The sequence below is a fragment of the Mandrillus leucophaeus genome, unplaced genomic scaffold (assembly GCF_000951045.1).
Source record: "Mandrillus leucophaeus isolate KB7577 unplaced genomic scaffold, Mleu.le_1.0 Scaffold152, whole genome shotgun sequence".
In the NCBI taxonomy this organism is placed as follows: Eukaryota; Metazoa; Chordata; class Mammalia; order Primates; family Cercopithecidae; genus Mandrillus; species Mandrillus leucophaeus.
The window spans coordinates 2428769-2440765 of NW_012101499.1; the positions used below are offsets into that span (position 1 = coordinate 2428769).

The 11997-nt window shown below is 52.6% G+C and overlaps 1 protein-coding gene across 5 annotated transcripts; it reads left to right on the forward strand.

The window, feature by feature from the left end:
• The first annotated feature begins 324 nt into the window (after positions 1-324).
• On the forward strand, positions 325-8665 carry CDK20 (cyclin-dependent kinase 20). Of its 5 annotated transcripts, XM_011975192.1 has the most exons (8): positions 325-725; positions 1053-1166; positions 3770-3958; positions 4208-4329; positions 4475-4537; positions 5185-5308; positions 5753-5908; positions 7446-8665. In XM_011975192.1, the coding sequence occupies exons 1-8, from the start codon at positions 651-653 to the stop codon at positions 7641-7643; spliced, it is 1041 nt and encodes a 346-aa protein (XP_011830582.1). In that variant the 5' UTR covers positions 325-650; the 3' UTR covers positions 7644-8665. The 5 variants fall into 5 exon arrangements, with proteins under 5 accessions (XP_011830582.1, XP_011830583.1, XP_011830584.1 ...); XM_011975193.1 differs by lacking the exon at positions 4475-4537 and having other exon boundaries at positions 1014-1166; XM_011975194.1 differs by lacking the exon at positions 4475-4537.
• The last annotated feature ends 3332 nt before the right edge of the window (positions 8666-11997 follow it).

Below are 11997 nucleotides of genomic sequence, written 5' to 3' on the forward strand. Positions count from 1 at the left end.
GCCTCAGCCTCCCAAAGTGCTGGGATTACAGGCATGAGCCTCCATGCCCGGCCTTCAGAGTACGCCCTTTTAAAAACCTGTGGGTACACGTAGCCAACTGACATTTTAAGACAAGAGGCCCAACAGACCCTCTTTCCACAACGCAGCTCGGGACCTGTCTGTCTTCATCATTCTGCCTGGGTCGCAGAGCCACAAATCAGCACCTCCGCGTGGTCGAAGCCGGAACCTCTACTTACAGGTGCGGAGCTTCCGGCCTGCGCGGGGAAGGAGCCCGCCCTTCCCGGCTGAGTCCTTCGGCAGCAGCTAGTCACGTGACGCAGAGGCGGGGCAGATAGGAGGTGCCAGCCGCCATTGCTCCGTGGGCCCTGCTGCGGGCACGGTCTCCGCATATGGGTTTTTTTATGCGGGGTTAAGCTTGCTGCCGCGTGACAGCGGAGGGCTAGGAAAAGGCGCAGTGGAGTCCGGAGCGGTCCCCCATGACTCGACGCAGCTTCCGTTCTCCTGGGGACGTGTCCCACAGGACCCGCCCCGGTGGTCAGCTACCGCGCTGTTGCTAGGCAACAGCGTGCGCGCTCAGAGCGGCGTGGGGCGGAGAAGTGGGATTTGGAAGCTTAGGGTCACAGGGGCCCAGGCCCACCAACTGCACCGGGATGGACCAGTACTGCATCCTGGGCCGCATCGGGGAGGGCGCCCACGGCATCGTCTTCAAGGCCAAGCACGTGGAGGTGAGGCCGGACCACGGCAGGCAGCCTGGCAGGGGTGTCCCCCGCCACCCTCCGGCTAACGCTCTAAGCTGTTTCGGTTCCCTTTTTACATCCAGTACAGTTTTAAAACTATTTTCTAAACCTGTTTGGGGCCGTTGCGCTTCCCTCCGCACATCTGGCTTGGTCCCCTACCCCAGCGGCTGGGTCTCAGGCTAGTCCTAGACCCCAGAGGAGGGCCTCTGGCCGGGCCGGGGGCGCGTCTCTCTCTCGCAACCACCCTCCCCCTACCCACCTTCATCTCTTTCCCAGCCGAGGGTGGGCTGGCAGTGTCTGCCTTCTATCCTGCAGACTGGCGAGATAGTTGCCCTCAAGAAGGTGGCCCTAAGGCGGTTGGAGGACGGCATCCCTAACCAGGCCCTGCGGGAGATTAAGGCTCTGCAGGAGATGGAGGACAATCAGTATGTGAGTAGGGGAGGGGGGGCATCGTATTCTCACTCTCCGTTGTTCGTTCGCACTTCCTCGTGCCTTCGTTTTTCCAGCTACGCCTTCACCAGCTTTCAGGGTTTTCCTCCCTCTGTCACTCGCACACACTGCTCATTCATCTGCCTCCTTAACCTTTTTTGCCCTTTTTTGTCCACTTGTTCACCTTCATTTACCTCATTCTTTCATTTCTCGCACATTCACTCTCATTTACCTAGTTATTTCTTAATGTGTTCATTCATTCGCCGACTTATTTTTTTCTCAAAACATGTAGTGATTTGTAATGTAACTAGCACCTATTGAGCTCCCGATGTGTTCTGCAGGCATTATATACATTGTCATTTTGAGACCTCTTTACTACTGTACAAGGCAGGTTTCAGGATCTCTGTTTCTCAGGTGAGAGGAGGATATGTCAGTTATGTCACCAGCTCATGGGCCCTCCGTTAGTCAGTAGAGGGTTTGGCCCAGGTTTAATTTAGAGTCCAGACATTCTTCCCTTGGGACCTCCCGCAGGCTCTACCCTGTGTTGGGCACTGGTGATACAGAGGAACCAGCTCCAACCCAGCTCCTGAGGACTAAAATGTGTTAACAAGAGACAGAGGCAACAGGGCCCACCTAGTGTGGTTCATGCTGTGACAGGGTACCTGGAGGGGCTACTGGAACAGGAAGAGGGGCATCTTTCACCCCTAGCGTCATTACTCTTTGGTGCTCTCTCTCATCCATGTCGAAATAGAGAATGTATTTGACTCCCTGGAGAGTAACAGGGTTGGGTCTCTGTGATCCTCTGAGTTACCTGTGCTGTTCCCTGGAGATATTCATGATATATTGGATGACAAAAGCATGTTACAAAATTTTGTGTCATCTGAGTTTTGTTTGGAAATATATATGTGAATGTGTATTTGTGTGTGCCATATCTGTTGTAAAGTCTGGTAGAATACACTGTAAGACTGACTGCAGGATTTTTCTTTTGTTCTTTTTCTTCTTTCGGATTTTATGTCTTACCTGAATGTGTGCATGCGTTTTGATCTGTTAAATGGTTGTGTACTACCTGAAAAATCAGAAGACAGCAATCAGGCCATTTTGATTTTTTGAGGAAGATAAAAGGGCTTCCAGACAGACATGTGTGGGATGGGTAGAGAGAGATTCATAAGGAAGCTGGTGATATGGTCCCTGCATCCAGTTGGTCAGCAATTCTGAAGGTTCTAACTTTAAAACATACTCTAGATTTGCTCCTTGCCCAAGTCGTCATCACCACTCATCAGAATGACAGCGGCAGCCTCCCCACTGCTCTCCGTAGCCACAGTCCGGAGGGCTTTGTCAAAAGTGTAAGTCATTGGCTCCCCTGCATAAAGCGCCCTGGTGGCTTCTCTTCACACTTAGAGCACTATCACCATGTGCCCACCTCCAGCTGGCCTCTCCCTTTTCTCTCATTCAACACAGCTTCTTAGGCATCGCTCCAGTGACCAGCACCTACCTAGGGTCCAGGAGCACAGAACAGGGCAGACACATCCTTCCCTTAAACGACCTCATGTTCTCACATCCCTCTAGCCTCCTTCTGTGCTGGCGTTAGGGCCTTGTACTTGCTTTTCCTCCTGCTCAGAGCTTCACCCCAGATCCCCAAAAACTGGGTCTTCATCTAGCCCCACCCACCTAAATAAAGAAGTATCCTTTTCTCCACTCACAGAGTCACACTATCCTCTTATATTTCTGTTGATTTTTTTTTTGGATACAGGGTCTCACTCTGTCACCCAGGCTGGAGGGTAGAAGTGTGATTTTGGCTCCCTGTAGTCTCAACCTTCTGGGCTCAGGTGATCCTCCCACCTCAGCCTGCCAAGTAGCTAGGACTACAGGCATGTGCCACCACGCCTGGCTAATTTTTTGTAGAGACAAGGTTTCACCATGTTGCCCAGGCTGGTCTCAAACACCTCGGTTCAAGCCATCTGCCTACCTTGGCCTCCCAAAGTGCTGGGATTACAGGCATGAGATGGCACGCTCGGCCCCCTTGTATTTTGGTTCCTGTACTTACAGAATCTGAATATATCCCATTTGTTCATTTATTTGTTAAATTGTCCTCTGCGCTGTGAGCTCATTAAGAGTCCTGTCTTTCAGCTCACTGCTCTGTGTAGCCTGGCTCCTCTGACAGTGGTGGCCTCAGTGTTTGTGATGTGTCTGTAGCTGTCCCAGCACTGGGAAAGGTGGGATTCCTGGTGTCCTTTCCTTGGTGCTGGGATTCAATGGCTCTAGAGGAAACAGGAGGAGACCTGTGTGACCATTTCATGTGCGACCATCCAGATGATTTTCAGGCAGGCGGGCTGGGTGGGCGGACCAGATGGTGCCACTAAATGACCTTTTTTAGACCTTTTCTTTTAGTGTTCATGGAGAATTAGAGTGGGGGCCCACCTTATCTCAGGAGAGCAGAGCAAATCATGAGCACGGAGCTCTGATTCTTAGCTCAGGTCCATGTCACCTTCTTCGCTCTCTTTTTGGATACAGGGTCCTCTGTCAGGGCATGGGCTGGGGTCTCAGGGTCACAGAGAGGGTCTGGTGACTTGAGTCTGGGGGCTAACAGGATGTCCTGCCCACAGGTGGTGCAGCTGAAGGCTGTGTTCCCACACGGTGCAGGCTTTGTGCTGGCCTTTGAGTTCATGCTGTCAGACCTGGCCGAGGTGGTGCGCCATGCCCAGAGGCCACTAGCCCAGGCACAGGTCAAGAGCTACCTGCAGATGCTGCTCAAGGGCGTCGCCTTCTGCCATGCCAACAACATTGTGCATCGGGTCAGTCTCAGCATAGGCCGGACATGGGGTCTGGGGAGCTGACTCGGCTTGGGGATGGGGCTAGCCCTTGTAAAAAGTGTGATAAGAAGTTGGGACAGAGCTGGTCAAGGCCTCCAGGTAAGCGGCCAGGGCATGGCCCTGGAGGAGGCGGGGACCAGGGCTGACCTGGGTGGTTAGACTGCCAAGCCCACCTGTCCCAAGGTCCTATGGGGGATTTGGAGGGACTGATGCTTCTTTTGGTACTCCCAGGACCTGAAACCTGCCAACCTGCTCATCAGCGCCTCAGGCCAGCTCAAGATAGCGGACTTTGGCCTGGCCCGAGTCTTTTCCCCAGACAGCAGCCGCCTCTACACACACCAGGTGGCCACCAGGTAGGGAGGGCCAGATGCCTTCCAGTCCTCTCCATGGGGAAGAGATGCTTCTGGGCCTTTTCTCCAGACATTGCTCATGGGGCTGGGGTCACCTCCCCAGGCATCCTTTTCTCAGCCCAGTGCCTACCAGCCCTCTTCCTTGCAGGTGGTACCGAGCCCCTGAGCTCCTGTATGGTGCCCGCCAGTATGACCAGGGCGTCGATCTGTGGTGAGACCCCCATGGGTGGTCAAAGGGTAACATGGCTCATGGATTTCTGCTAGGCTCTGAGGTCTCTGAGCTGTTTGGTGGTCTTTTCCCTCGTGGGAGTTTAGGCTCCCTTAAGGGTGTTTTCCCCATTGGGGTATTCTGAGCACTTTGGGGTTGGAGTTCCTCACTATGATGTTTTCGAGCTGGGTGGGGGCCAGGTGGGATGAGAATGGTGGCCCCAGGTGGGAAGCTTTCTGGGCTAGGTGGGGAGGTGGTCTGAGCTGGTATGTGCTGGAGTTAGATTCCAGAATATAGTATTTCTGAGCTGGTCAGAGGCCCGTGTCCTTGGACGTGAAAGCTCTGAGCTTTTTTTGCAGGAAGAAGATAGTTGGCAGTGCCCATGGTTCTGAGATTTGGGGCAGGTTTGCAGGTCTGACCCAGAAGCGTCCTAGAGCAGGAGTCTCTGAGAAGTCTTGGAACAGCTGGGGCTTTGCTCTGGGTTATAGGGTTGAGGGCTTTGAGGGTTCAGGGACTGGGCCTCTGGACGTGAGGCTCCAGGGCTGGCTTGTGGGGCCTTGCCCTGGAGTGCAGTGTTAGAGCTGCTCTGTGGGTGGGTCTGTGGTCCATGGTGGGAGATCTCTGAGCTGCTTGGGGCTCTGTGTTCACAGGGCCGTTGGCTGCATCATGGGGGAGCTGTTGAATGGGTCCCCCCTTTTCCCGGGCGAGAACGACATTGAACAGCTTTGCTATGTGCTTCGCATCTTGGGCACACCAAACCCTCAAGTCTGGCCGGTTTGTAGGGGCCCTTGGTGAGGTGGGTGTGGGGCAGGTTTACTCCACTCCCAACAGCAAGTAACCACTCCCTCCCCTGAACCTTCTCTCTCCTGGCCCCAACCCCCCTTGATGGACAGGCACCACTGTCCCGGCCCAACTCAGGGGTTCCTCCTCCTGCTGTCATGCAGGTTGGGGTAGGTCCTGTCCTTTGTCCCTTTCACCCCAGTACACACATGTGCAGTGTCTTAGCAAGCTGTGCACAGAGCTGTCATCTGAGAGGGCAAGGGGGTGGATGAAGGAATATAGGGGTGGGTGAGTGAATGAATGATGGGTCGGGGAAACACACGGGTGGGAGAGCACCCCCCATGTGAGAGTGTGTTAGGGGCTGACAGCTAACAGCAGAGGGCATGGCAAGGGTCGGGGACTACTCTCATTATACCCTGTTCCTTCTCCCTGGCCCAGGAGCTCACTGAGCTGCCGGACTACAACAAGATCTCCTTTAAGGAGCAGGCGCCCGTGCCCCTGGAGGAGGTACTGCCCGACGCCTCTCCCCAGGCATTGGACCTGCTGGGTCAGTTCCTCCTCTACCCTCCTCGCCAGCGCATCGCAGCTTCCAAGGTAGGGCCAGAGGCCATGGTCTCTGCTCCTTCAGCTCCCCTCCCCATTGCCCTGGTACTTTGTACTTGGTAGCCACGTGACCCCATCAAGTCAGTGACCCTCAGAACCTGTGATGGGCGTGGACCAGCACCAGGCATCTGGAACCCAGGGGACAGGGGCCTTGGAGCAGGTGTGCCTCTCATGAGTAGACCTCACTGGACATCCCCAGACTTCCCCTGAGAGTGGCCCACAAGAGGGGCATGCCCAACTCACAGGAGAGCGCATGTCCAGGGTGCTGGCTTCTGGGCTGCCCCGACCCTGTGGCAGATACAGTAAGAGAGTCACTGGGGACTCATTCCTTTATTCCATTAGCAAGTATTTTCTGCACATCTGGCACGTGCAGGGATTGTCCTGGGCCCCACCCAGAGGGTAAACAATCAGACCTGCCTCCACAGGGTACTTCTGGTGGTGAGGTAGCTCCAGGCCCAAATGGTCACAAGAGGTCATGTTCTCCAGGTGTGGGAGCCCCAGGAGAGAGGCGAGGCCGACTGTGGGCTCAAGCAAAGCTTCCTGGTGGAGGGCAGGTTTAAGCACAAGATGTTTGAGGTGGTGTTCGCTGAAGGGAGAAATGGTGTGCAGCGGCCTGGAGGAGAGGACCCAGGAAGGCTGGTTATGGCTGGAAGGCCTGGGAGGACGATGAGGACCATAGGAGCATGGGCTGACACGTGTCAGGGTGTCTCTCTCAGGGGTCCCTGTCCCCTCCCTGCACTCAGCACCAGCAGCATGTGTTCACATACACCCTCTCGGTCTCCAGTGTCAGCAGCTCCTATGGGCTCTGTGTCCACAGTGTACCCAAGCCGTGTGACCCTTATCTCTTGGATTACCTCCCAGAATCTGGGTCTCCCCTCATCCCATGTAATCGCTTCTCCACCTGGCAGAGAGAGTAACTTTATCCAAGTAGAACAGGACACATTCCTTCTCTGCCAGGGCCCTCCTGTGGCTCCATCTCAGAGGAAAAGCCAGGGTCCTTTCTGTGGCCCACAGATGTCATATGCTTGGGTGCCATCGCCTTATGATGCTGCCTGCTCTTGTGCCCTGTGCTCACTCCTTTCCAGTCCCAGGGGTCTGTACACTTTTGTCCCTGCCCTGGAGCCTCATGTCCCTTTTGCTTATGTCTCAAGTCTTGGCTTAAATGTCACCTCTCAGAGGGCCTTCCCTCATGACTCTTCAGATCTGCAACCTCTCTCCAGGATTCCTCATTCCTCTGTCTTGCTTTCTCTTTTCCACTGCACTAATCATTATCTGACATATTGTGTATTTTACTTCATCTTGTTTATTAACCCCCATCCCCACCTATGTCAGAAAAACAGAGCTTTTGTCTGTTTTATTAACGGCTATGTCCCCAGCTTCTGGAACAGTGCTTCAGACATAGTAGATGCTCAGAAAACACCCAGACACACTGAGTCAGCTGAATGCATAGATGAAGGAACATCTGCCTGAGGTGGGGACAGGGAGGTGACTAGTTTCCTTCTGCTTGTTATTTACTTGCCACCCTCAGGCTCTCCTCCATCAGTACTTCTTCACAGCTCCCCTGCCTGCCCATCCATCTGAGCTGCCGATTCCTCAACGTCTAGGGGGACCTGCCCCCAAGGCCCATCCAGGGCCCCCCCACATCTATGACTTCCACGTGGACCGGCCTCTTGAGGAGTCGCTGTTGAACCCAGAGCTGATCCGGCCTTTCATCCCGGAGGGGTGAGAAGTTGGCCCTGATCCTGTCTGCCTGCTCCTCAGGACCACTCAGTCCACCTGTTCCTCTGCCACCTGCCTGGTTCCATCCTCCAAGGCCTCCCCATGCCCACACTGGGCCCACACCACACCCTGCCCCTTAGCCCTTGTGAGAGTTGGTTTCAAAGCAGAGGTCATGTTCCCAGCCAAGAGCATGAGAACATCCAGCTGAGCAGAGGAGATTGACAGCCTGTGCTTGGTGAGCCTTAACTTCTGTGTGCTCATCAGAACACATCAGAACAGTAAGCTCTGCTGCCAGTCAAGGCCTGCCTATGCAGAATGGCACTGCCTGCCTTGGTGCTGCTTCCCCGAGTGCTGCCTTCTGGTCAAGGAGAAGTGCAGAGAGTTAAGGTGTCCTTATGTTGGAAACTCAAGTGGAAGGAAGATTTGGTTTGGTTTTATTCTCAAAGCCATTAAACACTAGTTCAGTATGTGAGATTATAGATTCTAAAAACCTCAGGTGGCTCTGCCTTACGTCTGTTCCTCCTCCATTTCTCTCAAGGGAAATGGCTAAGGCGGCACTGTCTCATGGCCCTCGTTTTTGGGGGTCATGGGGAAGGTAGCACCAGACATAGCCACTTTTGCCCTGAGGGCCTCCTGTGTGCTTCATATGACTGAGCACTCATTTGCAAGTGAGGGAGACAGAAGTCTAGGCCCAGGGATGGCTCCAGTTGGGGATCCAGCAGGAGAGCCTCCGCACATGAGGCTGGTTTACCAACATCTACTCCCTCAGGATGAGTGTGAGCCACAAGCAGCTGTGTATATAAGGAAACAAGCGTTCCTGGAATTAATTTATAAATTTAATAAATCCCAATATAATCCCAGCCAGTGTTTTTTCCTTATAATAATTTGATAAGGCGATTATAAAAACACATAGAAGGAAGTGGAACCAGTTGCATAAGAGGAAATGATGGAAGGACTTACGGTATCAGATACCAATATTTAAAAGTTTATATAATAATAAAGAGGATGATTGTGGTTCAAGGATAAAAACAGACTAGAGAAACTTATTCTTAGCCATCCTTTATTTTTATTTTTATTTTTATTTATTTTTTGATGGAGCCTTGCTCTGTCGCCCAGGCTGGAGTGCGTGGCGCGACCTCGGCTCACTGCAATCTCCGCCTCCTGGGTTCAAGCGATTTTCCTGCCTCAGCCTCCTGAGTAGCTGAGACTACAGGTGGGTGCCACCACACCTGGCTAATTTTTGTACTTGTACTAGAGACAGGGTTTCACTGTGTTAGCCAGGATGGTCTTGATCTCCTGACCTCGTGATCTGCCCGCCTGGGCCTCCCAAAGTGCTGAGATTATAGGCGTGAGCCACCATGCCCAGCGCCAGTCATCCTTTATTTTAAAAATGTTTATTTTATGCTTCATGTGGATAAACTCTTCTGTGAGCACTGAGGGTCACTAACACTGCTACAGATGTTGGCCATCAAGCACAGTGGAGAGAGAAAACATACTCAGCCCTTGTTCTTGGCTTTCAGTAAAGTCTGATGTTTTCATGATATGGCCTATTTTTATTTCTCCAGCCACATCTTTTGCAGACTGTAAGCTTCTAAGAGAACTTCAAAGAGAACTCTAAAATGTATATAACATTTGCAATTAAAAGGATAAAAAATGATTTACTATGCATACAGAAACCGAAAATGTGGTGTAGTTATTTGATACCAAATAATAGAGGCCAGGCGCAGTGGCTCATGCCTGTAATCCCAACACTTTGGGAGGCCGAGGTGGGCAGATCACCCGAGGTTGGGAGTTCAAGACCACCCTGGCCAACATGGTGAAATCCCATCTCTACTAAAAATACAAATATTAGCTGGGTGTGGTGGTGCATGCCTGTAATCCCAGCTACTTGGGAGACTGAGGCAGGAGAATCGCTTAAACCTGGGAGACAGAGGTTGCAGTGAGCCGAGATCATGCGAGTGAGACTCTCGTCTCAAAAAAAAAAAAAAGATTTTAAGGCAAAGAGCTGTTATTTAGTATAAGATACAATTTCAAGGCAAAAATCATTACTAGTGGTAAACACATTCAGTTCTAATTATATTCAGTTCATTGGTAAAATTTTCCAAATTTGTATGTACCTAATAATATAGTCTCAAATATTATCAATATTAGAAATGAATAGGATTCAAAAGACTAAGGCAATTAGAAGTAACTTTATACATGCGAAATTTTGGTAAAATTGACAAATCCATAGAAAAATTCAACTTGCAATAATCAAAAACCCCTGAAGTGTCTTAAAACTGTTAAAAAGGAATTGAACCTCCAAATTAAAATATTTTCATTATGTAATCTCCAGGCCCAGATAGCTTCACTACTAAATTCTACCAATCACTTAATAAAGTGTCACGATTCCAGAGAATACAGGAGTAAGCCTACTCAGCTTATTTTGTGACACCAGCAATAGTCTTGATACTAAAATTCAACAAGGACATTAGAAAAATGAAAATTATATAATTATTCTTGTGTTTCAAAAATAAAGGAAAAATCAGCTGGGTGTGATGGCTTACGCCTGTAATCTCAACACTTTGGGAGGCTGAGGTGGGAGGATTGCTTAAGTTCAGGAGTTTGAGACTAGCCTCGGCCAATGTGGCAAGACATCGTCTCCACAAAAAAAAATTAGCCAAGTGTGGTGGCATGCGCCTGTAGTGCCAGCTACATGAGAGGCTGAGGTAGGAGGATCGCTTAAGGCAGCAGTGAGCCGTGATCACGCCACTGCACTCAGCCTGGGTGACAAAGAGTGAGACCACGCCTCCCCATAAGGGTAGCCCCCACACAACAGGAGTGTGGTCCTCCCTGACCCTTGCCTGGCCAGGCTCTTCCCAAGGCTGAGGCCCCTAGTGGCATAAGGGTCTCCAAAGAGCCTGGGGCCACAGGCCTTTCTCTGGGGGCCACAGGAGCTCAGGGTCTGGCCAGCCTGTCCCCAGCCCAGGGCAGACCATCAGTTGTTTGGTGGTTACTGCAATGGGATTCAGTCTCAAACCTCCCCAGAGACCCTGATGTCAGGGCCCCTGGTTCCCACAGTACTGCTTTGGGCAGGAATGCTGGGCCCCCATCCCTTCAACATCTGTCCTGGCTACCTCCAAGGCCATGGGCAGACTGGCCTTGCAACCCCATTGGGGCCCATCATCAACCTGTGCCCAGCCTTCTGAAGACCCACAGGAAGAGCTCAAGACACCTCCCTTCACAGTGGCCTGTGTCCTATCCCTGTCTGTTTCACTGACCTGCATGGTCTGGAAGGAGCTAGGACAGCAGCCTGCCCTGCAAGCTGCCTGGAAGCCCGGGATGGCCCCTCAGCCAGCTGGAACCAGCGTCCACTGGGAAGATGGCTACTTGGAGGCCTCTGGAGGGAAGGGGGTGTGTGGCATCCTCATAGCTCTGGCTAGCCAGCAGGATGTCTTGTGTCCTCATGCTGACCTCCTGTGGGATAGAGCCCCCTAACACGGCACAAGGTCCAGCCCCAGAGGCATCTGATCTGGCCTCAACCCGAGCCTGGGGCCCCCAGCAGCCAAGGAGATCACCAAAGGGACTGAGCCACTTGTGGCTCTGACCAGTACTGGAATCTAGCCCAAGGCAGGGCGAGCCCTCTCAGAGCAGTGCATGGCTACTTGGGACCTGTGCAAACCCCAAAAGACCAAGTCGGTGACCTTAGGGGGCCCGAATAGCAACCAGTCACCTTGGCAATGAGGCTGCAGGAGTAGGCATACAAGGAGGCAGGGATGGCCAGGCTCCAGGACCTGAGTGGTCACCTGGTCACCCATGAGAAAGAGCCCTGAGGCCAAGTGTGGTGCTGGGCCCTCCTGCTCCAGGTGGTAGGACTGGAGGAAACTGGGCAGGCCTGGGCCCAGGAGACTGGGTCCCTCTATCTGCCATCCTTGGCAGGTCATGGTCCCCAAAACTCATGAAATGTGGCCTTACTCAAAGCAAGGAGGCTCCAAGGTGGGGACCAGAGTCCTCAGTCTGGGTTCACCATTCAAAGCTTCCCTCCCGGGGACAAGGGATGCTCCCTTGGCCTCATGCCCACCCACACCCCCACATATTGGTTAAAAGACGATAAATTGTTTATCATTATGACTCACCTGTTCTTGGGGCACCCAGAGTTGTCTGCAAGAAGCATCAGACACCCTGGAGCAGGTGGGAGAAGACGGTGGCACAGCCCATGCTGCCTGACGCGCCTCCCCCTCGCAAAGGCTATAGTAGGGCCTGGGGTCATACGGAGCCAAGGTTCCCATATACTTCGTGTAAGGCCATCAGGAGGCCTCAGGAAATCTGAGCGGGGAGGTCAAAATTCTCTGATCGCCCACTCAAATGTCCTAATCCCACAT